The 27,519-nt window shown below is 48.4% G+C and overlaps 1 protein-coding gene across 1 annotated transcript; it reads left to right on the top strand.

Moving 5' to 3' along the window:
• The first annotated feature begins 23,265 nt into the window (after window positions 1-23,265).
• On the top strand, window positions 23,266-26,155 carry LOC145350776 (complement component C1q receptor-like). The gene has a single exon (XM_080200062.1). It carries the CDS (start codon window positions 23,322-23,324, stop codon window positions 25,164-25,166), a length of 1,845 nt encoding a protein of 614 aa, XP_080056188.1. The 5' UTR covers window positions 23,266-23,321; the 3' UTR covers window positions 25,167-26,155.
• The last annotated feature ends 1,364 nt before the right edge of the window (window positions 26,156-27,519 follow it).

The following is a 27,519-nucleotide window of genomic DNA, read 5'->3' as shown; positions in this document are numbered from 1 at the left end:
AACATAGAAAAATACAGCACAAGAACAGGCCCTTCAGCCCACAATGTTGTGCTGAACATTGTGCCAAATTCAACTCATCCCTTCAACACTTAAGGGTATTGATAGGCAGAGGGATCTGAGTGTACAGATACACAAGTCACTGAAAGTGACAATGTTGGTGGAGAAGGTAGTCAAGAAGGCATATGGCATGCTTGTCTTCATTGACGAGACATTGATTTAAAGATTGGCAAGTCATTTTGCAGCTTTATAGAACCTTAATTAGGCTGCACTTGGAGCAATTCTGGTCGCCACACTGCTAAAAGGATGTAACATAAGAACATAAGAACATAAGAAATAGGAGCAGGAGTAGGCCATCTAGCCCTTCGAGCCTGCCCCGCCATTCAATAAGATCATGGCTGATCTGTCGTGGCTCAGTTCCACTCTCCCGCCCTCTCCCCATTACCCTTAATCCCCTCGCTTATCAAAAACCCATCAACCCGCGTCTTAAAAATATTTAGCGAGGTAGCCTCCACCACTTCAACGGGCAGAGAATTCCAGAGATTCACCACCCTTGGAGGCTTTGGAGAGGACACAGAAAAGATTTACCAGGATGTTGCCTGGTATGGAGGGCATTAGCTATGAGGAGAATTTGGAGAAACTTGATTCGTTCTCATTGGAATGACGGAGATTGAGGGGCAACCTGATAGAACTCTACAAGATTATGAGGGGCATGGATAGTCAGAAGCTTGCTCCCAGAGTGGAAGAGTCAATTACTAGGGGGCATAGCTTTGAGATATGAGGGGCAAGGTTTAAAGGAGATGTATGAGGCAAGTTTTTACAAAGAGGGTGACGGGTGACTGGAAGTTGCTGCCGGGGGAGGTAGTGGAAGCAGATGCGATAGTGACTTTTAAGGGGCATCTGGACAAATACATGAATAGAATGGGAATGGAGGGATACGGTCCTTGGAAGGGTAGGGGGTTTTAGTAAGTTGGGCAGCATGGTCGGTGCAGGCTTGGAGGGCTGAAGAGGCTGGTCCTGTGCTGTAATTTTCTTTGTTTTTGTTCTTTTTTCTTTGATCTTCTGCCTGCCCTTGGGCAATATCCTGCTATTTCTTGCATATTCATGTATTTATCAGCAAGCCCCCTGAATAAGTGCGGCCAACCCAAAGTTTTATAAAGTTGCAACATGAGAACCTGACTCTTGTGCTCAATGCCCCAACCAATAACCGCGAGATAACCCATAGCTTTAGCTGTGAAAATGCAAACAACACGAGTAGCACCTCGTCACATTTGTTTGACAATAAAACGTTTTAGTGTTGGAAGTATTTCAACAATTTCAAATAGGAATTCCAACAGCTATACTTTCTATATGCGTATGCACATGAAGCTTTCTAACTGGTATCGACAACCATATGATTGCATAAGTCAACAGATTAACAAACATTTAGACCTGTGACAAGTTAAAGTTTATTTATTTGTGTCACAAGTAGGCTTACATTAACACAACAGCAAAATTACTGTTAAAATCCCCTAGTCACCACACTGCGGTACCTGTTTGGGTACACAGAGGGAGAATTTAGCACCTAACCAGCATGTCTTTCAGACTGTGGGAGGAAACCCATGCAGACATGGGGAGAACATGCAGACTCCGCACAGAAAGTGACCCAAGCCAGGAATCGAGCACGGGTCCCTGGTGCTGTGAAGCAGTAGTGCTAACCACTGTGCCATCCTGCCAAGTCGGGAGTCAAACTGGTGAAGAAAATTCCAAGAACATTGACTACTTTAAAAGCTATCGAAAGGAAATACATTTTATATGAAGAAGATTATAAGATCATAAGAAATGGGGACAGAGTAGACCACTTGGCCCATCAACTCTGCTCTACCATAGATTACATACGATCCTGACTGATCTTATTGTGTCCTTTACTGCAATTTCCTGCTCCTCCCAAAACATTCTCTCCCTTTGCCAGTCAAAACCCTTGCTAGCTCAACCTTGCAAATATGTAATGATCCAGCTTCCACTGCTCACTGAGGTTCAGATTTCCAAAGGCTAATGATCCTCCGAGAGAGGAAATTCTTCCTTGTTCACTGCTCAAATGGGAGCCCCCCCCCCCCACTCTTGTTTTCAAACAGTTCCCCTGAGTTCTAGATTCCCCCACAGGAGGAAGCATCCCCTCAGCATCCACTCTGTCAATCCCCTTACAGTCGTATATGTCTTAATAAGATCAGCTCTTCTCAACTCCAATAAGGAGTTGGCCTAAACTATTCAGTCTTGCTTCATAAGACTGCACCTTCATCCAGGCCTAGTGAACCTACTCTGAACTGCTTCTCTTGCAAGCATTGGAATGTAGAAACTAGAAACAAGAGTAGGCCATTTGGCTCTTCGAGCCTGCTCCACAATTCATCTTGATCATGGCTGATCATCAAATTCAATATTCAGATCCCCCCTCCCTCCCCATATCCCTTGATCCCTTTAGCCCCAAGGGCTATATCTAATTTCTTCTTGAAATCACATAATTTTCTGTCCTCAACTGCTTTCTGTGGTAGTGAATTCCACACATTCACCACCCTCTGGGTGAAGAGATTTCTCCTCACCTCAATTCTGAAAGATTTACCCCTTATCCTCAAACTATGGCCCCTAGTTTTGGACTCCCCGACCATCGGGGACCTAATTAAAATTAGAATTTTGTGTGTCTCTATGTGATCCCCTCTCACTCTTCTAAACTCCAATGGATACCACCTCAACGGACTTAGCCTCTCCTCATATGACAGATCTTGCCATCTCGAGTAAACCTTCACTGTGCTCCCTCTATAGCAGCAAAAAGTCTCAATCAGCAACTTTGATATGCATAAACAAGATTCAGAGGTTTTGCAAAAGTCAAGTAGCTTGCTACTGAGGTTATCACAGGTCACTGCTTAAGAGTTGATTAGCCAGCAGTTTCAGTAGTCGAATACAAATTGCTATGTCAAATACATTTCCCTTCTGCAGGATGTGTACATCCTCAGGCTGGAGAATGAGCCTGGTCAAAAAAGTAGAGGAAATGATCTAAGTTTGGGTTATTAAAAAGAAAACATTTGCCTGTGTGTCGGTCATCGAAGGAAACTCAGTTGAAGTTCTGTGTACATAAGCAAGAAACAACAAAAGGTCATGAATGTAGCCCAGTCCATCACGCAAACCAGTCTCCCATCCGTTGACGCTGTCTACACTTCCCACCGCCTCAGCAAAGCAGTCGACATGATTAAAGACCCTACATACCCGGGATATACTCTTTTCTTCTGTCGGGAAAAAGATACAAAAGTCTGAGGTCACGTACCAACCAACTCAAGAACAGCTTCTTCCCTGCTCCCATTAATGATTGATGTGGAGATGCCAGTGCTGGACTGAGGTGGCACAGCAAGGAGTCTCACATCACCAGGTTAAAGTTATTTGGTCGCACATGTTTTCAGAGCGCCGCTCGCCTGATGAAGGGAAAGCGCTCTGAAAGCTTATGCTACCAAATAAACTTGGTGGACTTTAACCTGGTGTTATCAGACTTTTGAATGGACCTACCTCACACTAAGTTGATTTTACTCTACGCCCTAGCTATGACTGTATGTTTTGTACTCATGCCTTTTCTTCTTTATGGACGGTATGCTTTGTCTGTATAGTGCGTAAGAAGCAATACTTTTCACTGTATGCTAATACAATAATAAATCAAATCAAATTAAATCATTTAGGAACCAATTGACAGAAGGACTTGTCGATATTGTAAAAACGTTTTTGATGGAAATGGTAATAAACTTCTGTACTCAAATTCTAGGCTACATTTTCTTCAGACTGGGATATCTTATGAAAAGTAAACAAAGAAGGCACTGGCCCAGATTTTGCAGTTAGAAACAAAGGCGACATGATGAGTGTTCATCATTATCAAGGAGCAAGTCAAACAATGACTTGCAGCAACCAACCTACACAGGTAACTGAGGAAGTTACTGATCAAGTGGCACTGCTGCCTCACAGCGCCAGGGACCTGGGTTCGATTCCTGGTCTGAGGTCACAGTCTGTGCGGAGTCTGCACATTCTCCCTGTGTCTGCATGGGTTTCCTCCGGGTGCCCCGATTTCCTCCCACCGTCTGAAAGATGTGCTGGTTAGGTGCATTGGCCGTGCTAAATTTTGCCTCGGTGTCCCCAGGCAGGTGCCGGACTGTGGCGGCCAGGGGATTTTCACAGTAACTTCATGGCAGTGTTAATACAAGCCTACTTGTGTCAGCAATAAATAAGCTTCAGCTTAAGTTGCGTACAGGTGAGATCGTTGCCGGTGAAATCTAGATAGGCTGAATGGCTTCTTTCGGCACTGTAGGGATTCTAAGTTGCTCAGTCTTTCCGAGAAACTCAGCATTTACATTTGAAAGGAACAAGCTGCAGTGGGGTCATCTCCCACGATGAACTACTTCGGAGAAAATTAGTGATTGTCCGTTCAAATATCAGTGAATTTTTAATGGCCTAGTTAATCTAAATTGTTATCCAACAAACTCTGAAAATTTACTTTCCTTCTCTTTCTTTCACTTGCTGTGTACGATTTTGCAGTGAATAAACTGTTCTAAATGACCATTCTTGGTTTATACCAAGTATGCGGGTATCACATAGTGTATGACTTTTGTGCTTGACAATTCCTTGCCTCTCATTATCATTTCCTCAGTGAAGATCTTAAGAGCTGACATGTTTCCCAGTTGTCACTTTACCACTCAATGTGACGGCCTTTATTTCTGTAAAATCCAGACACGTTAGGCCGGGTGCTATAGTGGCACAGTGGTCGGCACTGCCGCCTCATAGCGCCAGGGACGTGAGTTCGGTTTCCGGCTCGGGTCACTGTCTGTGCGGGGTCTGCACCTTCCCCCCCGTGACTGCGTGGGTTTCCTCCGGGTGCTCTGGTTTCCTCCCTCCCACAGCTAAATTCTCCCTCACTGTACCCGAACAGATGTCGGAGTGGAACGATTAGGGGATTTTCACAGTAACTTCAAGTTCTTTTACACAGAGGGTGGTGGGTACCTGGAACTCGCTGCCGGGGTGGTGGGGGAGGGGGGTTGGTGCGGGTAGTGGAAGCTGAAATGATCATGACTTTTAAGTGGTGTCTTGACAAATACATGACTAGGATGGGAATAGGGGGATACGGTTCCCGGAAGGGTAGGGGGCTTTAGTTCACTCAGGCAGCATGGTTGGTGTAGGTTTGGAGGGCTGAAGGGCCTGTTCTTATGCTGTGATTTTCTTTGTTCTTTGTTGTTTTGGTCATTGCAGTGGTCATAGAATCCCTACAGTGCAGAAGGAGGCCATTCAGCCCAATGAGAATGCACCGACTGCAATCCCATCCAGGCCCTATTCCCGTAACCCCATGCATTTACCCTAACTAGTCCCCCGGACACTAAGGGGCAATTTAGCATTGGCCAATCCATCTAAACCGCACGTCTTTGGACTTTGGGAGGAAACCGGAGGACCCAGGGAAAACACACTGACACAGGGAGAACGTGCAAACTCCACAGAGGCAGTAGCCCAAGCAGGGAATCGAACCCAGGCCCCTGGCGCTGTGAGACAGCAGTGCTAGCCACTGTGCCACCGTGCCAACCAGAAAGTTAGCGTAAACCTACTTGTGACACTAATAAATAAACTTAATTTTTTTTTAAAGCTGGTTTTAACTGTGCGTGAGTGTAGGGGATTGTGAACGAGTTAAAAGGAGGGCAGAAAATGGTTTAATTTGTGTGCCATCAGGCCAGCCCCTTCACAGAATATGGTGCAAAACACTGGTTGCGTGATTAATGGAGGCAGAGCGAGAATGTTTGGTGCATTTTTCCATTGCCCTCTACGGCAGGAAACATTCCACATTACCATTCCCACCGCAGGACGCAAATCCCAAAATGGGAGAATTCGACCCACAAGGTGCAACATTCCCGTCCCATTCCCGGCTGCCGTGGGAATTGTAGCGGGCGAGGTAGAATATTTGGTGGACCATGTTAAGGTCCATTGACCTCGGGTGGAACTTTCTGGTCTTAAGGTGAGCGCGGTCAGAGAACCCCGCCTCATGTATTTTTAAGTTTAAAGTTTTTTAAATTTGATTATTAGTGCCACAAGTAGGTTTACATTAACACTGCAATGAAGTTAGTGTGAAAATACCCTAGTCGCCACGCGCCAGCGACTGTTCGGGAACATTGAGGGAGAACTTAGCAACTATCCAGCACGTCTGTTAGGAGGAAGCCGGAGCACCCCTGAGAAAACCCACGCAGACATGGGGAGGACATACAGACTCTGCATGGACAGTGACCCAAGACTGGAATCAAATCTGTGTCCCTGGGGCTGTGGGGCAGCAATGCTAACCACTGTGCTACCATTTTTTTTCAAACCTTTTTGGGTGTTTTTTTTGGTCTAGATTTTGTGGTCAGTGATGAACAAGTTAACATGCAGGGAACAAAGAACGGGTGCGAGTGTTTACTATTCACTATGCAAACACTGAGGTAAATTCTCATTGCACTTCCCTATTCAAGGTCACCAGAGCACAAATTGGACATGGATTGAACATAAGCTGTATTTCTCAGAGCTACTTTATTTTTAGATCAAGTCATAAGACAAGTCAGTGGAGTTTGCTTTATGTTCTGAAATTGGGATGATCCAGCAGTCTTGTATTTCATTTTACCTAAGTGATCAAATGTTGTCTGAAATTAAAGCCCAAATTCACCCCAATTATCACAGAATCATAGAATCCCTACAGTGCTGATGGAAGCCATTTGGCCCATCGAGTCTGCAATGACTCTCTGACAGAGTATCCCACCTAGGGGAAGCCTAGGTGGCCTGCTACATTTTCCATCCTAGCTGCTACGATTCCCATGGCGGGCGGGAATGGGATGGAAAAGTTGGACCCATTGAATGGAATTTTCCCATTTTGCAAAGTCAATCCACCTAACCTGAATCTTTGGACACTAAGGGGGCAATTTAGCATGGCCAATCCACCTAATCTACACATCTTTGGACACTAAGGGGGCAATTTAGCATGGCCAATCCACCTAATCTACACATCTTTGGACACTAAGGGGGCAATTTAGCATGGTCAATCCACCTAATCTGTACACCTTTGGATACTAAGGGGTAATTTAGCATGGTCAATCCACCTAATCTACACATCTTTGGACACTAAGGGGGCAATTTAGCATGGCCAATCCACCTAACCTACACATCTTTGGACACTAAGGGGGCAATTTAGCATGGTCAATCCACCTAATCTGTACACCTTTGGATACTAAGGGGTAATTTAGCATGGCCAATCCACCTAATCTACACATCTTTGGACACTAAGGGGGCAATTTAGCATGGCCAATCCACCTAATCTGTACACCTTTGGATACTAAGGGGTAATTTAGCATGGCCAATCCACCTAATCTGCACACCTTTGGATACTAAGGGGTAATTTAGCATGGCCAATCCACCTAATCTACACATCTTTGGACACTAAGGGGGCAATTTAGCATGGTCAATCCACCTAATCTGCACACCTTTGGATACTAAGGGGTAATTTAGCATGGCCAATCCACTTAATCTGCACACCTTTGGACACTAAGGGGTAATTTAGCATGGCCAATCCACCTAATCTGCACACCTTTGGACACCAAGGGGTAATTTAGCATGGCCAATCCACCTAATCTACACATCTTTGGACACTAAGGGGTAATTTAGCATGGCCAATCCACCTAACCTGCACATCTTTGGACACTAAGGGGTAATTTAGCATGGCCAAGCCACCTAACTTACACATCTTTGAACTGTAGTAGAAAACTTGGAGGAAACCCATGCAGACAGGGGAAGAATGTGCAAACTCCACACAGACAGTAACCCGAGGCCAGAGTTGAACCCGGGCCCCTGGCACAGCGAGGCAGCAGCGCTAACCGCTGTGCCAACGTGCCACCCAATTACACAATATTAAATTAACAGGTAAACGTCTGATGACAATGAATGCAAATTAAACCATTTTCCGCCTTTAATTTTATTCACCCATGATCCATTCACTCATCCAGAGTTAAAATCAGGCCCAATGCATTTGGAGTTTACAGAAATAATGGCCATCACAGAATGTGGCAATGTGCCAACTGAAAAGGTATCAGCCCTTCAGATCTTTGTGGAGGGATTGTTCACGAGAGGCAAGCAATTATCTAACACACGACATTAATAAATCATACACTATGTAATATCCACACTCTTATCGAAACATAGGGACAGACTTGGAATGTTTAGCCCCTTGAGGCTATCCCACCCTTCAATGTCTTAAGAACCGGATGTTTAATGTTTAAAGATGGAATTGCGATCAAAGACAATAAAACAGGAAGTTGATAAGGGCAGCTGCCTGAGGTGTGAGTTAGCATTTCAGTGAGAAACACAAGTGTTTACCTGGATTACTGGAGGAATGCATGTGGAGATGGCATGCTTAACCCTCTCTCCACTCTGTGCCTTTAAGACTTGAGTACCTGTAAAGACTCGCATTCCAATCATCATCTTGTAAATTGAGTTTGTGTCTTTATATGCTCTGTTTGTGAACAGAACTCCCCCTCACCTGATGAAGGGGCAGTGCTCAGAAAGCTAGTGGCTACCAAATAAACCAGTTGGACTTTAACCTGGTGTTGTGAAGCTGCTTACTGTGCTTACAGGAGGACTTAGTGGAGGCACAGAGGAGGTAACTTCACAGTGGAGAGATAATAAAATTGACACGTTTGGATGCTAACAGCCAGTTCCACAGGGTGGGTAACATCAAGGGGAAAGAATGATATATCCATAGCACATTGAGTGGGGAAAGGGGCAACCACGTCTGCCCTCATAGTCTCATCCAGCTACCGAAACTGCCTCCATAAAAGATGTGGGCTTCACTGAAAATGGTGTTCCGAAATATGAATAGAATGAATCCCTACAGTGCAGAAGGAGCCATTCGGCCCATCGAGACTGCACTGACCACAATCCCAACCAGGCCTTATTCCTGTTTCCCCACATATTTACCCTCCTATTCCTCCAGACGCTAAGGGGCAATTTATCATAGCCAGTTAATCTAATCCGCACATTTCTTAGACTGTGGAAAGAAACCAGAGCACCAGAGGAAACCCACACAGACACGGGGAGAATGTGCAAACACCACACACGCAGTGATCTAAGGCCAGAATTGAATCTGGGTCCCTGGCGCTGTGAGGCAGCAGTGCTAACCACTGTGCCACTGCACCGCCCCACATTATGTGGCCACGTTACCAGCGTGTGGTAATCATTTGCTGGTTTTAGCTTGTAGAGTTACATAATATTAGATGTTGTTTGGGGTCAAAGGAGCATCTGTAAGAGAATTTGTACTCATGTATGAGAACTTGTATTGAACGTTGTAATAGAGAATTTGTACTCATGTATGAGAACTTGTATTGAACGTTGTAATTAAGATGGGTATGCTAAAGGAGGTTCAAAATGTGAGATGTGCTGAGAGCAGCATGATTAACCAACTCAATGTAGGCTACCTGATACAATTAGTATATAATATAATTAGTATAGTAGTCAGACCAGCATGATCAGTCAGGTCAACGTATGTTACTTAATGTAGTTAGCTATACAATGATTGTTGTTCAGTCACTCCACTTAATGTGATTATGTTGTGATGTGTATAAAAAGACTGTAAGCAGAATGGTTCAGTGGAATGTTCCGGACATCCCGGCTTTATTCTCTTGTGCTGGAAAATAAAGTCTACTGCTTGGAGGATTACAACTCAGACTCTCTGTTTCAATCGGGTTAAATAAGTTGTCGTCTTGGGGAACCACGACACGTCTCAGAGTTCTGGGAATGTAAGCAGTTGGGAATGAAGGAGTAGTTTCATGTAATACTAAGTGTGTGTATAGCCATCAGTGTACTGAACTGTAGTGTATTATAGTTCTTCCTGTTGTTTGTGTTCTTTTAATTAATAAATATTCTTTAACAATTGTTTGTACAATGACTAGACTGTTCCTCACTTGTTCACATAATTTTATTGCAGCATACCAAATTGAACACCAAGAACCAGTGTTCCAAGTTACCCTACTGGAATCTGTTAGAGTCTCACATTTAACATCAGTGGGGTTCTCAATTACATGACAGTGCAGCAGGGTGGCACAGTGGTTAGCACTGCTGCTTCACAGCACCAGGGACCTGAGTTCGATTCCTGGTTTGGGTCACTGTCTGTGTGGAGTTTGCACATTCTCCTCGTGTCTGTGTGGGTTTGCTCTGGGTGCTCTGGTTCCCTCCCACACTCCAAAGATGTGCAGGTTAGGTTGATTGGCCATGATAAATTGTCCCTTAGAGTCCTGAGATGCGTAGGTTAGAGGGATTAGTGGGCAAAATATGTAGGGATATGGGGGTAGGGCCTGGATGGGATTGTGGTCCTTGCTGACTCGATGGGCCAAATGGCCTCCTTCTGCACTGTAAGGATTCTATGATTGCTGATCTGAGACTCTCCATGGCATGTTTGTTAGCAATGAAAGAGGCGCATCATTGGCCACTAACTCTGGTCCTGCCACTGTCTACAGCATTTTGTCCGGTTCACCTGTCCCACCGGCTGGGGCATAGTGCTAGAACATTCCACCAATTTTGGGCCCTTCTCACCGCAAGGGTCTTATGATCCTGCCATAGGTGATCTCCGGTAATGGGTTCCCTGGTAACAGGATGAGTGAGCCACGCAAAATGGCATGGGCTTTGGTGAGACCAGATGATTCTGCCACCGGATGGCTGGAAAAGGCCCTCCAGAAAGGGTCAACATTGATGAGACAGTTGGTGCTGACAAGCCAATGTGTCAGTCATGGCTCAATGGTCAAATTCTTGCTTCTCACTAAGCATGTTGTGGATCTATAGATCCCAGCTAGCGATTCAGTGTGGGACGGAGAGAGTACCACACTGATGGAGGTGTATTTCGAATGAAAAATTCAACTGAGATCCTATCTGTCTCAAGTGCTTTGTGGTGTCCAATGATCATGAAGGGTGCTATACAAATGCAAGTCTTTCTGTTTTTGATTTGCACTCTGGGATGTCACTCAAAAGCCCAAACATTTTTTTTTCAGAGCTTTGCCACAATAAGAACTGTGTGTTTGAGGCCATCGGAGTCATGTAGCTAACCAGAGGACTCTGTTGTAGTCGTGAGTCATGTGCTCTGCTGAGAGATAGTGCAGGAGAAATGTCCTTTTGTTTTGACATTTCAAACAGGATGATACAGCCTATGATCGCTGTCAATACATTGCAGCAAATACTGTTTATTCGCTTGTTTGTATTCAACATCTGTGTTGACGTGGATTTATTCAGACAGAGCATATGTTCTCCTATTTAAACAAAGATGTATGCATGACAGTGTGTGATACTTTCTGGTACGTTGGAGCACAATGATATTGGTTTTTTGGAGATCTGGATTTCTCTGAAGACTGGGTGGCACGGTGCACAATGGTTAGCACTGCTGCCTCACAGCGCCAGGGACCTGGGTTCAATTCCCAGCCTCAGGTCACTGTCTGTGTGGAGTCTGCACATTCTCCCCCTGTTGCGTGGGTTTCCTCTGGGTGCTCCAGTTTCCTCCCACTGTCTCCAAAGATGTGTGGGTTAGATGGAATGGCTATGCTAAATTGCCCCTTAGTGTCCAAAGATGCGTAGGTCTGGTGGATTGGCCATGCTAAATTGTCCCTTAGCATCCACGATGGGTGGGTTAGGTGGATTGGCCATGCTAAATTGCCCCCTAGTGTCCAAAGATGCGTAGGTCTGGTGGATTGGCCATGCTAAATTGTCCCTTAGCGTCCACGATGGGTGGGTTAGGTGGATTGGCCATGCTAAATTGCCCCTTAGTGTTCAAAGATATGTAGGTCCGGTGGACTGGCCATGCTAAGTTGTCCCTTAGTGTCCAAAGATGTGTAGGTTATGGGGATTAGCCCTGGTAAATGTGTAGGGTAACTGAGATAGGGCAAGGGATGGAACTGGGTGTGATGCTCTGCTGGTACAGACTCGATGGGTCGAACGGCCTCCTTCTGCTTTGTAGGGATTCTATTTGATGATTTCATGGGCAGATGCCAAACCTAGGCCTGGTTTTTCTTGCCCACCCCTGCTGATCCCAACTGGCCCACTGCCATTCACACTCAACTGAGCATTGACTGACAGCCAATGAGACTTCAATCCTCCCCTGGAAGGGGGCTGTTGGCCAATCAGATCAGAAGATGCTATCCTGCCCCTCCAGGTAGAGTGCTGCAGTGGCCAGAGGAGGTACTGCAGTGCCTTGCTGAACCTACGTCCTGGGGACTGCGTTTCCGGGAAGCACCAGGGTATCAGGGCCTGGGAGGTAGGGATTACCCTGGGGGGAGGTCAGGAGGGGGCCAACCTCAGTGTGGGGGAGGAGGGGGCTTGGTAACAGGGAGGGAGGGCTTGTGCTCCCAGGTACTGTGGGAAGAAACTGGAGCATCTGGAGGAAACGACGCAGTGGCACAGTGGTTAGCATTGCTGCCTCACAGTACCAGGGACCCGGGTTCAATTCTGGGCTCCGGTCACTGTCTGTGTGGAGTTTGTACACTCTCACTGTGTTTGCCTGGGTTTTCTATGGGTGCTCCAGTCTCCTCCCACACTCCAAAGGTACGCAGGTTAGGTTGATTGGCCATGCTAAACTCTCCCTTAGTGTCAAGGGGTAGATCAATTTAGCAGGGTAGATATATGGGGTTATTGGGATAGGGTCTGGGTGGGATTGTTGTCAGTGCTGGCTGGATGGGCCAAATGGCCTCCTTCTGCACTATCGTGATTTTATGTTTCTAAACTCATGCAGACACGAGGAGAACATGCAAACTCCACTCAGTCGCTCAAGCCAGGAATCGAACCTGGGTCCCTGGTGCTACGAGGCAGCAGTGCTAACCACTGTGCCCCGTGCCACCCATGGAATGGAGCTTCTTGTCCCTATATTTTTAATTAGCTTTTGAACAGGAAATTGAGTGCAAATTCCTGCCATTCTGTCCGGTGGGAAATGTATCGCAAAACCCTCCGGTCACCACACTTAGGTCCTGATTTTACCATTTTCATTCTAAATGCTGAATCTGGGCGCAATTCAGATCCGGCTTGGAAATCTGCTTTTAGGCACCGTCATTCACACTCAGCCTGAAAAAAAAATTGCGGGTCTGAGTGGGGCTGTGGGCAGGACTTAGCGTGCCCGAAACGCTCAGAGTTTTGAACTGCGCAAGCACAGTTAGAAAAAAATTGAAAATCACGCCGCTGCCACATCACTCCTGGGCCGCAAAAAACAGATGAAAGTGGCCTGAGAACGAAAAGTGGGAGCGATGACCCCTGCAGACATCACTCCCATACCTACTGCATAACTTTCTCCTTTATCCACCCACCCACTCCCCCCAGATCATGACACCCCTGCCCCCTTTCCCCCCCCAACAATTGCCCGCAGAGTGGTGTTGGACCCCCCTGTCCCTGTCCTCCCCCCCCCACCCCAAGCCAGAGATCCATCTGGCTTCCCTCCCCCCTCTTCCCCACCAGAGATCCACCCAGCCTCCCTCCCCCCTCCTCCCCACCAGAGATCCAGGCAGTCTCCCTCCTGTATAGTTCACATACTCATAGCCGTGTGCTTTGAGAGTTTCACTCATTAAGTGCATGAGCTATTATATTATAGCTGTGGAATCCCTTCTCTCTGCTGCCTGTACTCGCAAAATGCACTGAGGTATCTATCCAGGCCTTTATTGAAGTTGTGCAATGAGCACAAATAACTGTTGCTCGATGCAACAACCTTTGGAATTGTGTTCAGCAACAGTCGATGTTTAGAAACAGCCAATTTGCAGTAAATCCTAAGAGCTGCGTTTCCAAGTTTAGAAGATAATTTGGGAAATGGTAATAAGATAATTCCTGCTCCTTCTGAATTTGCTGGTGTAGAGGGAAAAAAACATCAACATTCATGGCAAATGAAATATAATCTATTTATAACAGGAATGATCAGAATTAGAAATGTGACGGGATAGAATTAGCTCCCCCCCCACCCCCTCCGAGAATGGTCGGACTGCTCCCTCGTTCCGCTGAGAATGGTTAGGCCTCCTCCCGATCCGAGAATGATCGGGCCTCTCTCCCCCAACCCCAAGAATGATCGGGCCTCCCCCCAACCCAATAATGATCGGGCCTCCCCCCCAACCCAAAAATGATCAGGCCTCCCCCCAACCCAAAAATGATCAGGCCTCCCCCCAACCCAAAAATGATCAGGCCTCCTCCCCAACCCAAGAATGATCAGGCCTCCCCCCAACCCAAGAATGATCAGGCCTCCTCCCCAACCCAAGAATGATCAGGCCTCCCCCCAACCCAAGAATGATCAGGCCTCCTCCCCAACCCAAGAATGATCAGGCCTCCCCCCAACCCAAGAATGATCAGGCCTCCTCCCCAACCCAAGAATGATCGGGCCTCCTCCCCAACCCAAGAATGATCAGGCCTCCTCCCCAACCCAAGAATGATCAGGCCTCCCCCCAACCCAAGAATGATCAGGCCTCCCCCCAACCCAAGAATGATCAGGCCTCCCCCCCAACCCAAGAATGATCAGGCCTCCCCCCAACCCAAGAATGATCAGGCCTCCTCCCCAACCCAAGAATGATCAGGCCTCCTCCCCAACCCAAGAATGATCAGGCCTCCTCCCCAACCCAAGAATGATCAGGCCTCCTCCCCAACCCAAGAATGATCAGGCCTCCTCCCCAACCCAAGAATGATCAGGCCTCCTCCCCAACCCAAGAATGATCAGGCCTCCTCCCCAACCCAAGAATGATCAGGCCTCCCCCCAACCCAAGAATGATCGGGCCTCCTCCCCAACCCAAGAATGATCAGGCCTCCCCCCAACCCAAGAATGATCGGGCCTCCTCCCCAACCCAAGAATGATCAGGCCTCCTCCCCAACCCAAGAATGATCAGGCCTCCTCCCCAACCCAAGACTGATCAGGCTTCTCCCCCGTTCCGCTGAGAATGATCGGGCTTCCCCCCCAACCCCGAGAATGATCAAGCCTCCCCACCCCCCGCCCCCCTCAACCCACCCTCCCCAAGAATGACCAGGCCTCCCCCACCCCCCAGCCCCCAAAGAAAATTTGGGCCTCCCCCACCCTCCCTCCCCTACCGTACAACGTTCGGGCCTCCCTTCTCCCTCACCCCCAACCACAAGAGATACACCTGACCCGCCAGCCCAACCCCCCTACCCCACCAGAAAATGATCAGGCCCACCCTCCTTCCCACCCCCACCCTTCCCTCTGCCCTACACCCCCCCCACACCAGGGAGTGACCTGCCCTCCCTCCCCCCTCCCCCCACCAGAGATACATTTGACCTGCCTCCTCCTCCCACCCTGCCCCCCCCACCCCCGCAACCAGAGAATGATCTGCCGTGCCTCTCCCTCCTCCTCCCACCACCGATCTGAGTCAGGGAGCCGTTGGAATTGCTGAACTTGCCTCTTCAGCAGCTGGAGCGCCCGAACCAGGCCTTTGCCAAGCAGGCCTGTTTCGCATCCAATCTGGACGGGCGAAAGTGACGGTAAAGGGGGAAACGCTGGTAAAGTTGGGCGGGGCAGTCCATTAATTCAATTTAAATGCGTGCAAATGCATTTAAATCGCCGTTGCGCCCATTTCGGGCGCGAATCGGATCGCGGCCATTTCGGTGATGTGGGCATCTGTGCGGACGTGGGCACGGATTATGGATTAATGGCCTCATGCCCGACTTTACCACGTTTTTGCGCCCGGTGACACAATGGTAAAATTGGGCCCTTCGTCTCAAAATGGAAAATCAGTCTGTCAGGTCAATGAACTTTCAGCTGAACCTGAGTTGATTTATAGATCTCTAACCAGCACAACTAACTACATGGAGTGAATTTATCATAGAATAGATTCATAGAAGCCCTACAGTGGAGAAGGAGCCGTTTGGCCCATCGAGCAAATCACTCAATATTTTCTACTCTACTGGGACAGCATTGCTGGCTGGCCAGTGTTTGTTGCCCATCCCTAGTTGTCGTTGTGCAGAGGGCATTTGAGAGTCATCCACATTGCTGTGGCTCTGGAGTCACATGTAGGCCAGACCAGCTGATGATGGCAGATTTCCTTCCCTAGAGGACTTTAGTGAACCAGATGGGTTTTTCCAACAATGTTTTCACAGTCATCAGTAGATTCTTAATTCCAGATCTTTTTTATTGAATTGGAATTCCATCATCTGCCGTGGTGGGATTCGAACTGGGCATCCGGGGGTAATTAGGATGGGCAAAAAGTGCCCATTGCTGTCCCAGCCAGCAATGCCTACAGCTCATGAAAGAAAAAAAAATTTGAATCAGAGGATACAAACAGTGCAAAAAGAGGCCATTTGGCCCATCGAGTCTGCACTGACCACAATCCCATCTAGGCCCTATTCCCATAACTCCACATATTTACCCAGCTAATCCCCTGACACCAGGATCAATTTAGCATGGATAATCCATCTAACCCACACATCTTTGGACTATGGGAGGAAACGGAGTGCCGGAGGAAATCCACTCAGGCATGGAGAGAATGCGCAAACTCCACACAGACAGTGACCCAAGCCGGGAATCGAACCCGGGTCCCTGGTACAGTGAGGCAGCAGTGTTAACAACTGTGCCACCATGCCAATCAACCTAGCCCACACATCTTCGGACTGTGGGCGGAAACCAGAGCACCCTGCAGTAAACCCGCATGGACAAGATGAGAACATGCAAACTCCGCACAGGCAGTGACCCAAACTGGGAATCGAGCCTGGGTCCCTGGTGCTGCGAGGCAGCAGTGCTAACCACTGTGCCACTGTGCCTACCCAGATAATGTGAATTTGTTGCAAGGGCCTTGATGATTGAAGGTGGAAGCCAAACAATAAGAATAAGGAAGACCAGAAATGAACTTGATGGACCAAATGGCCTCCTTCTCTGCTGCAATGACTGTAAGATTCAAGAATATCATAGAAAAAATATTATAGAAAGGATATTATTAATTTAGAAAGAGTGCAGAAAAGATTTACTCGGGTGCTGCCAGGACCTGATGGTTTGAGTCGTGAGGAGAGGCTGGATAGACTGGGACATTTTTTTCTGGAGCTTAGGAGGCTGAGGGGTGATTTTATAGAGGTCTATAAAATAATGAGGGGCATAGATCAACTAGATAGTCAATATCTTTTCCCAAAGCTAGGGGAGTCTAAAACTAGAGGGCATAGGTTTAAGGTGAAAGGGGAGAGATGCAAAAGGGTCCGGAGGGGCAATTTTTTCACACAGAGGGTGGCGAGTGTCTGGAACAAGCTGCAGTAGTCGACGCGGATACAATTTTGTCTTTTCAAAAGCATTTAGACTGTTAGCAGGGTAAGATGCGTATAGAGGGATATGGGCCAAATGTGAGCAATTAGGGCTAACTTAGGGATTTATGAAAAGAGGGCAGAATGGACAAGTTGGGCCAAAGGGCCTGTTTCCAAGCTGTAAATGTCTATGACTCTAATATTTGTCATAAAGCTGGGCTTCTGATCCTGCCGCTCAAGCAACGATCAGGAACTCAAATGTGTTACCAGTGTTGTGTCGAGCACTCAGTCTGCCAGCGATCATTTCAATCATATAAATTGTGACCTTGGTTTAATGAAAGTGGCAGCAATTGCGTTAGAGAGTAGGGTTTGAATCAAATAGATTGATGATGAAGAGAGGATGATATCAGCAGCGCAGAATAATATTGCCAGCTGACTGGCACGATTCAGATCATTATAGCAGAGCAGCGCAGGCAGGCAACAAGTGCATTAACATCTTAACCGCAAATGGGAACCATTTATTTTCCCTGGATGTCAGGGGCCAGGGGATTGATGCTTCCAACTTCCCGGAATGCAAATGAATGTCTCGAGTCCCACAGACACATCAGCAAAGGTCATTTCATTTGATCGGAGATGGTTGTCAATAGCGTTGCAAAACAGCAAAGATGCGGTGTGTCAGGGAGATTAATCGCACCCTTGGCATCGTTCAAAAGTGGTTGTCACAGTGCCAGGGATCCGGGGTTCGAGTCCAACCTCGGGTCACTGTCTGTGTGGAGTCTGCTCGTTTCCCCCATGGCTGCGTGAGTTTCCTCCGGGTTCTCCGGTTTCCTCCCACCGTCCAAAGGTGTGTAGGTTATTTTGATTGGTCATACTAAATTTCCCCTTACTGTCAGGGGAAATAGCAGGGTAAATCAGTGGGCGGGGATGGGGTGGCGGGGAGTTGTATGGGGAGAGGGCCTGCGTGGGATTGTTCTTGGTGTGGGCGCGATGGGCCAAATGGTCTCCTCCTGCACTGTAGGGATTCTATGATTCTCTACTCCCTAGTTATAAGTGTAACACTGCATTCTGCACCCTCTCCTTTCCTCCGCTATGAATGGTTTGCCTATATAGCTCACAAGAAACAATACTTTTCACTGTATACCAATACATGTGACAACAAAAATCAAATCAAATCAAGAGTCTATGAATACTTTTTAAGAAATGTGGAAGTTCAGAACTAGAGGCAGCACTGCGGCACAGTGGTTAGCACTGCTGCCTTACAACACCAGGGATCCTGGTTCAATTCCCTGCTTGGGTCACTGTCTGTGTGGAGTTCGCACATTTTCCCCATGTCTGTGTGGGTTTCCTCCGAGTGCTCTGGTTTCCGCCAAAGGTGTGCAGGTTAGGTGGATTGACCGTGATAAATTGTCCCTTAGTGTCGGGGGACTAGCTAGGGTAAGAGCATGGGGTTATGGGGATTTGGGCCTGTGTGGGATTGTGGTCGGTGCAGACTCAATGGGCCAAATGGCCTCCTCCTACACTGCCGGGATTCTATGATTAGGCTGGGCTTTCAACCCCTCTGCCCACCCACGCACCTCCCCCCACCCTTCACAACATGTTTTTCCTGCAGTGGAAGTGACTCACCATTGGCTATTAGCAGGGTCTTCCAGTCCCGCCGAAGTCAATGGCCATATGTGTTGCCCGCCACTGGGAAATTCATCGCGGGGGGGGTGGAAGGGTGGGGCAAGGTTGCTGAAACACCTTTGACAGACTTGGAAGATCCTGCTGCCTGGAAGGGCTGGAAAATCCAGGCCCGTGTCATTGATACATATTGGAAGTTGGACGCAGAGCCAAGGGTGTTCACAGGATACCCTACCCGAACTGGTGGGCAGGAGGGCCACATGAAATTGTCTTCAAGTACCAGGATATGGCCAAGGTTGCCAAAGAAGCTGGCCGCTTTCCAAGAGGCAGCATCAATACATGACCTTTAACAGTCTTAAACATTCCAAGATGTTTCCCAGAAGCGATTGCCAAACAGAACATGAGATTGAGACACATTAGGACAGGTGGCCGGAAGAGGTAGAATCTCAAGGAGGTGTCTTGAAGGAAATGAGAGCGGCAGTGAGGTTTGAGGTGGGAATTCCATAGTTTAGGGCTGGATAAACTCCGGCATCACCCTTGGAAAGAGAAACGAAGTGAAGGTTTCAGCTCCATCTGACTCTTCTACAGAATTGTGGGGTTGGACTCTCTGACCTTGCACACAGCCTGGATTCTCCAGTCCCGCTACTGTGGATGGAGAATTGGCTGAGCACAAAATTCTCCATCCTCGCTGGCAATGGCAGTAACCAGCTGGAGAATTCAGGCCATGATTTTTTTTACTGTCTGTAGGCAGGCAGTTTGACATTATGTTTCTTTTCTTGGGTAAATGGCTAAAGTATGAATGATAATTTTCACTCACCCTGCATTCTGCTTATGTACATAATGAGTCAACACAATGGGTGGGATTTTGCGGCCGTGTTCACCCCAAAACTGGAAAATCCCACCTGAAGTCGACGGAGTTTTCCATGGTCCACCCCACCCTTCCCACTACGATTCCCGTGTTAGGCAGGATGGGAAATTTCCCCCCCAATGTGTTTTCCTGTGGAGAGTCTAATTTCTGCATCAAATCCTCACATCTTCAATATGACTGCAAACATCATTGATTTGAGTTTTTCAAAGGACTAAAGTCTTCAGAGTTACAGTTAACCTGTAATGACATCCTCGTCACAGTTCACCCTCCCACCCAACTTGGTATCATCTGCAAACTTTGAGATGTTACACTTTGTTCCCTCATCCAAATCATTCATATATGTTGTGAATAGCTGGGGTCCCAACACCGATCCTTGTGGCATCCCACTAGTTACTGCCTGCCAATTTGAAAAGGACTCATTAATTCCTACTCTTTGGTTTCAATGGTAGAGCATTGGGGAGAGTTACAGAACAAAGGGATCTAGGGGTACAGGTTCAAAGCTCCTTGAAAGTAGAGTCAGAAGTGGACAGAGTGGTGAAGAATTTTGGGAAAATATAAAATCATAGGAACCTCACAGAGCAGAAAGAGGCCATTCGGCCCATTGAGTCTGCACCAGCCACTAACCCACCCAGGCCCTACCCCCATATTTACCTGCTAATCCCTCTAACCTACACATCTCAGGACACTAAGGGGCAATTTTAGCATGGCCAATCAACCTAACCCGCACATCTTTGGACTGTGGGAGGAAACCGGGGCAACCAGAGGAAACCCACACAGACACGAGGAGAATGTGCAAGCTCCACACAGACAGTGACCCAAGCCGAGAGTTGAACCCAGGTCCCTGGAGCCGTGAAACAGCAGTGCTGACCACTGTGCTACCGTGCCGCCCTTAATATATTCATTATTGATTCTAAAAGTTAAGTGCATCACACTGCTGGTCTGTTTAAAACAACAAACAGGATATGTGGCCTGTACAGAGTTGTTCACATTTGGTTTACTATCCCCTAGGTAGCCCTTAACTGACAGAAGAAGTAATCAAAGCACATCAGTTATAATAAGCAGACATTCTTGAAGTGTCTCTCTTAAGATGTATACGGTTTTACTGTTGATGAGAGAATAATTATTCTGTTGAGCCTTTACAGCATTCCTGAATGAGGAATAGCACTTCTCCTGGGAATGCAATCAATCTTTTCCAAAAATCCATCCAGTTTGGGAAATATCTAGACCCTTTATTTTTCTTGATGCAAAAAATAAGCCAATCATTCTTCCTCAATTGAAAAGTGTTTGAACTCAGGGGGTTATATACAGGTAAAATCTAGTTTGGCACAATAAAACAAAGTTCCCAATCGTGTGCTTAAGTGCAGTGAATACAGATGTTTTAGCTGGGCAATACTTTGAAAATGCAACATTCCCATGACCTCCCCAATGATAAAGATCTCAGGAAGTGGGGGATGGGATGCGGGTCTGGGTTTGCTGACGGAACTACTTTCTAAAAGCATCTAAGCTATGCCATCATATCAACAAAAGCCACTGAATTTTCCATAACCAATGAATTGTGCTGACGCACAAGATAACCTTACCTTAAGGTAACTTCGATCAATTTTACTTAATGCTTATTGAGTTTATTTATTAGTGTCACAAGTAGGCTTACGTTAACACTGCAATGAAAATACTGTGAAAATCCCCTAGTCACCACACTCCGGCGCCTGTTCGGGTACACTGAGGGAGGATTTAGCACGGCCAGTGCATGGTGTGGCCACTGTCTGTGTGAAGTTTGTATGTTCTCCCCATGGGTTTGTCCGGTTTCCTCCCACAGTCTGAAGGACATGCTGGTTAGGTGCACTGACCCGAACAGGCACCAGACTGCGGCGACTAGGGGAATTACACTGTAATTTCATTGCAGTGTTAATGTAAGCCTTACTTGTGACTGATAAATAAATAAATGTTATAAAATAAATAAAATCAGCGCATCTTTCGGACAGTGGGAGGAAACAGGAGCCCCCGGAGGAAACCCACGCAGTCACGGGGGGAATGTGCAGCCTCCACACAGGCAGTGACCCAGGTCGGGAATCAAACCCGGGTCCCTGGTGCTGTGAGGCAGCAGTGGTAGCCACTGTGCCACCATGCTGAGTTGAGCTGAGTTGACCGTTAGATAATTTACCCCCGCATTATCTTCGAGTAGATTTGGCCAGTTTTACCTGAAGCCATTAGAGTTCAGTCTCTTATCCTAAATGAAAAAGTTTGGGGCAAATTTTCCTGTTCCATTCACCACGGGAATCGTAGCACATGAGGGGTGAACCATGGCGAGGGTTTCCAGCTTTGGGACGAGCGTGGAAAATCCCGCCCTTGTCCCTGGCTGGGTGTTGTGGACTGGCACCTTCCAAAGACTGGGACCACGTGCTGTGGGACGCACTGAAGCTCGGGACAGTTGCAGCAGAGGGGCAACGGGAGAAAGGATACTGTCTAAGACCTTTCAGCTGCGGTGAACTGAGGGGAGCAGAACCTCCTTGGTCTGAATGACTCACTGGATGTATGCAATACATGTATCTCAACTGTACTGAAGCACCTCTACCTTAACCATGTGGCCAACCTTTAAAATAACCAGGATGTGGAGTTACCAACTGGGGTAGGCACAGTAAGTAGTCTCACAATACCAGGTTAAAGTCCAGCAGGTTTATTTGGTAGTATGAGTTTTCGGAGCACTGCTTCTTCATCAGATGAGTGCAACATAACCGTACAATAATCCATTTTAAAAAGTCTGAAACATTCCCTGGATTGGAGCATCTCAGAATCATAGAACCCTACAGTGCAGAAAGAGGCCCTTCGGCCCATCGAGTCTGCACCGAACACAATCCCACCCAGGCCCTACCCCCGTATTATACCCACTAACCCCTCTAACCTAAGCATCCCAGGTCACTAAGGGACAACTTCTTAGCATGGCCAACCGACCTAACCCGCACATCTTTGGACTGTGGGAGGAAACCGGAGCACCCAGAGGAAACCCACGCAGACACGAGGAGAATGTGCAAACTCCACACAGACAGTGACCCCGAGCTGGGAATCGAACCCAGGACCTTGGAGCTGTGAAGCAGCAGTGCTAACCACTGTGCTACTGTGCTGATGTATACAAAGAGCCTGGATGCTATGCTTTTTTTGTGCGATGGTCAGTTTGGAATGATTGTAATGTTCTCACAGATCTGTGAATAGAGTCTATTTTTGGAAACGCTTGAAGCGCTGACATTATTATATGTGTCCGTGTAAGAACTCAGACACGCAGGGGAACAGAGGGGATACATGCACATGTGCCTTTCACTTTATTTTTGTTGTTTCCCACATTGGAATGTCAGGGGACAGGGGCAATGGAATGCTAACATTACAACTCCCCAGTGGCTTATTCACTGCTTCCGCTCAGCAATACTGGGGCCGTGAGAGAATATTTACAACCCTGGGTTTTTGTCAGCAAGTCGGGGGTGGGGGGGGGGGGGGGGGGGGGTGGACAATGAGGATATACTGCAGCCAGTCACTTTGATATCTGTTGCTGAGTGTTTAGAGACTAAAGCCGTCAGTTTCATTCCCGGTTTATTCCAGGGGTAGGAAGATGTCGTTGCTGCTGCTGCTGCTTTTCCATGTGTTTCTGCTCATGGTGGAGTCTGAGCCAGTGCCCTCTCACACCGTGTGTGCCAGCGACGCCTGTTACACCGCGCACAGGGGCAGGAAGTCCTTCCAAGGGGCGCTGGAGAGCTGCAGGGCGAACGGAGGTGACCTGGCCTCGGTCAAGGACGCCGGGGAGGCTGCCCAGATCCGGGAGCTGCTGTCCACCCTACCCTCCGGGCCCCCTCCTCCTGGCCGACGCTGGAATTTCTGGCTGGGTCTCCAGCTGCCCCAGAGGCACTGCTACCAGCAGCACAAACCCCTGAGGGGCTTCCTCTGGACCTCGGGGGGCGACCGGACCACCTTCTCCAACTGGGGCAGGGAACCGCGAGGCACCTGTACCTCCCATCGATGTGTCCACGTCGCAGTGTCCCGGAGCAGCCCGGGGGATCTCAAGTGGTGGGATGGGATGTGCACCCAACGCCTGGATGGGTATCTCTGTAAGTTCAACTTCAAAGGCATGTGCCAAGCCATTGGGCTGAGCGGGCCAGGCCTGGTCACCTACAGCACCCCCTTCAATGCCCAGAGCTCCTCCCTGAGCCTGGTACCCTTTGGCTCCCTGGCGACAGTGTCCTGTGAGGAGGTGCCAGCGATGGAGTATGTCATGTGCCAGAAGCAAAGCTCAGAGTCATTTGGCTGGTCCCTGGATGGTCCATTCTGCGCCCCTCCCTCTGGCTGCAGCGTGGAGAATGGGGGCTGTGCTCAGCTCTGCCAGAACGACGGGCCGATGGGCCACTACTGCCAGTGCCACGAGGGCTACCAGTTAGCGGGCGACCAGCACTCCTGTCAGCCAGTGGACCACTGCCAGGGCGCCCCCTGTGAACACCAGTGCCGCAACCTCTTGGCGGGCTACCAGTGCACCTGCGCCCCGGGCTACGAGCTGGCGGGCAACAGGCACCACTGCCTGGACATTGACGAGTGTGCCCACGGGTCTCAGTGCCCCCAGCTCTGCATCAACTCACCCGGAAGCTTCAGCTGCCATTGCGCCCAGGGTTTTGCCCCAGTGGAAGGGCATTGCCAAGACATTGACGAGTGCGCAACCCAGCCATGTGCCCAGGTGTGCCAGAACACAGAGGGGTCCTATCGATGCCACTGCAAGGCGGGCTACGTGGCCAGCGGGCATTCCTGCCTTGACCTGGATGAATGCACAGGGCACCCCTGCCAGGGCATGTGCGTCAACACCGAGGGCACCTTCCACTGTTCCTGCGCTGGGGGTTACGCTCTGGCTGACGACGGGGTATCGTGTGCCCCGGCGGACTTGGGCACCACGTTGGCCGCCATCCCCGTGGACCTGACCCCAGCTGGCGACCGGAGTGCCCCCGTGCCGACTGATCCTGGGGCCCGGACCACCCACCTGGGCACCACCTCGGGGCAGACGGACTCGACAGCCGCCGACTCAGAGAGGGCAGGCGATGCCGCCTGGGGCAGAGAGGGGGACGGGACAGTGGCAGACCTCAGCGGCTCACCCACGATTTCGCCAAGGGCCGGACAGCCCCCGGGGAGAGCTTGGTCCCCCAAGCAGGCGGGGAGCCAAGAGGGCAGAGCCTGGTTATTGCCCTCTGCCCTGGGCTCGGTGGCTGCATTGCTGCTGCTGCTGTGCGTGTTGGCTTTAGTCCTGTACTGTCGCCACAAGGCAGGCCGAGGGAAGGGCAGCAAGGCTGGAGATTTCTACAGCTGGGTCCAAGCAGCTCGATTATCCTCGCTCACAACATCTGGGAAAGCCACAACTGCCGCCTGCAATCCTGAGACTGATTACTACATGGAGCTAGAGGCGAACCAGACCATGATATAAACCTGAGATCGAAACGCAGTGAACAAACTTTCAATATCCTGAACGGGGGGGGGGAGAAAAGAAGCTGTTTTAGATTTGTTTGGAATTGTTTCTTTTCTTTAAAAAAAAGTCAGGTACTTTTTTTTAAAAAAAACAGATTTGGTACGTCTAAGAATGATTTTGGGCGGAAGTGTATTACAATTCATTATTGAGTGGATTCTGCAAAGTTAGAATACTGCGGATGATGGAAATGGGATAGACAAAGAGAAAATGCTGGAAAGGGGTGGGTAGTGTTAATCCTGGCGTCCCAAACCCCCGGAACGCATAAATTAAAGCGAAACTCAGCAAGTCCAACAGCATTGTCTGGTCAGAGAAGAGGTCAGTGACCTCTGGGTAGAACTGTTCCGCAGGAATCGCCCAGCATTTTCTCTTCCTGCGTGCATTTGATGGGGTTCACTGAAGTTTACATGTCTTCCTCTATTGTCCTTGTGTTGCCTCGATAGCACTGTCTGAAGTATGAGCTCTGTGTACAGCTGTACTAACAGCACTTCACTGCTGATGCTCCTGATGCGAAATTGTGACCACAAAAATAGGCCATAATTTAAAGTTTTAAAAGTAATATTGTCCTGTCAGAATACAGTCCAATTATCATCAATAAACCATGCTACAAATGTATTACTGCTCTGCTTAACTTAGCATTACAATACCTTCGAGTGAATCCAATTAAAACTCCTTTAAATGCATACTGTTGAACAGGCAGGATGTTGAATTTGAATATATTAACTATTACATTCTCAAGAGATTCACAGGGAGGGTAGAGATCTTGCATAGACACTCACCAGGGTGTCACTTTTGGTTCAGTCGGTTGTCATCTCTCCTCTGGCTCAGGAAGGTTCTAAGTTCAATTCCCATTCTAGAATAACAAAATCCAGATCGACAATCACATTCGGGATTGAGGGAATGCCAGAGGCATTGATATTCCAGCTCAGTATTGAGGGAGTGCTGCACTGTCAGAGACACTGATACTCCAGTTCAGTACTGAGGGAGTGTTGCATTGTCAGAGGCACTGATATTCCAGTTCAGTATTAAGGGGGTGCTGCACTGTCAGAGGCACTGATACTCCAGTTCATTATTGAGGGAGTGTTGCATTGTCAGAGGCACTGATATTCCAGTTCAGTACTGAGGGATTACTGCACTGTCAGAGGCACTGATATTCCAGTTCAGTATTGAGGGAGTGCTGCACTGTCAGAGGCACTGACTCTCCCGTTCAGTATTGAGGGATTGCTGCACTATCACAGGCACTGATACTCCAGTTCAGTATTGAGGGAGTGTTGCATTGTCAGAGGCACTGACACTCCCGTTCAGTACTGAGGGAGTGCTGCACTGTCAGAGGCACTGACACTCCCGTTCAGTACTGAGGGAGTGCTGCACTGTCAGAGGCAGTGATATTCCAGTTCAGTATTGAGGGAGTGTTGCACTGTCAGAGGCACTGACTCTCCCGTTCAGTATTGAGGGAGTGTTGCACTGTCAGAGGCACTGACTCTCCCGTTCAGTATTGAGGGAGTGTTGCATTGTCAGAGGCACTGACACTCCCGTTCAGTACTGAGGGAGTGCTGCACTGTCAGAGGCAGTGATATTCCAGTTCAGTATTGAGGGAGTGTTGCACTGCCAGAGGCACTGACTCTCCCGTTCAGTATTGAGGGAGTGTTGCACTGTCAGAGGCACTGACTCTCCCGTTCAGTATTGAGGGAGTGCTGCACTGTCAGAGGCACTGATGTTCCAGTTCAGTACTGAGGGAGTGCTGCATTGTCAGAGGCACTGACACTCCCGATCAGTATTGAGGGAGTGTTGCACTGTCAGAGGCACTGACTCTCCCGTTCAGTATTGAGGGAGTGCTGCACTGTCAGAGGCACTGACTCTCCCGTTCAGTATTGAAGGAGTGCTGCACTGTCAGAGGCACTGATGTTCCAGTTCAGTACTGAGGGAGTGCTGCACTGTCAGAGGCACTGACTCTCCCGTTCAGTATTGAGGGAGTGCTGCACAGTCAGAGGCACTGACTCTCCCATTCAGTATTGAGGGAGTGTTGCATTGTCAGAGGCACTGATATTCCAGTTCAGTATTGAGGGAGTGCTGCACTGTCAGAGGCACTGATATTCCAGTTCAGTATTGAGGGAGTGTTGCATTGTCAGAGGCACTGACACTCCCATTCAGTATTGAGGGAGTGCTGCACTGTCAGAGGCACTGACACTCCCATTCAGTATTGAGGGAGTGTTGCATTGTCAGAGGCACTGACACTCCCGTTCAGTATTGAGGGAGTGCTGCACTGTCAGAGGCACTGACACTCCCATTCAGTATTGAGGGAGTGCTGCACTGT

Source organism: Carcharhinus amblyrhynchos, chromosome 12, assembly GCF_965287045.1.
Source record: "Carcharhinus amblyrhynchos chromosome 12, sCarAmb.v2.hapA, whole genome shotgun sequence".
NCBI classification, from domain to species: domain Eukaryota; kingdom Metazoa; phylum Chordata; class Chondrichthyes; order Carcharhiniformes; family Carcharhinidae; genus Carcharhinus; species Carcharhinus amblyrhynchos.
This window is presented reverse-complemented; position numbering and strand designations above follow the sequence as displayed.

Coding starts and splice junctions, on each gene's coding strand:
- LOC145350776 (XM_080200062.1), top strand. CDS start 23,322: ATGTCGTTGCTGCTGCTGCTGCTTTTCCATGTGTTTCTGCTCATGGTG.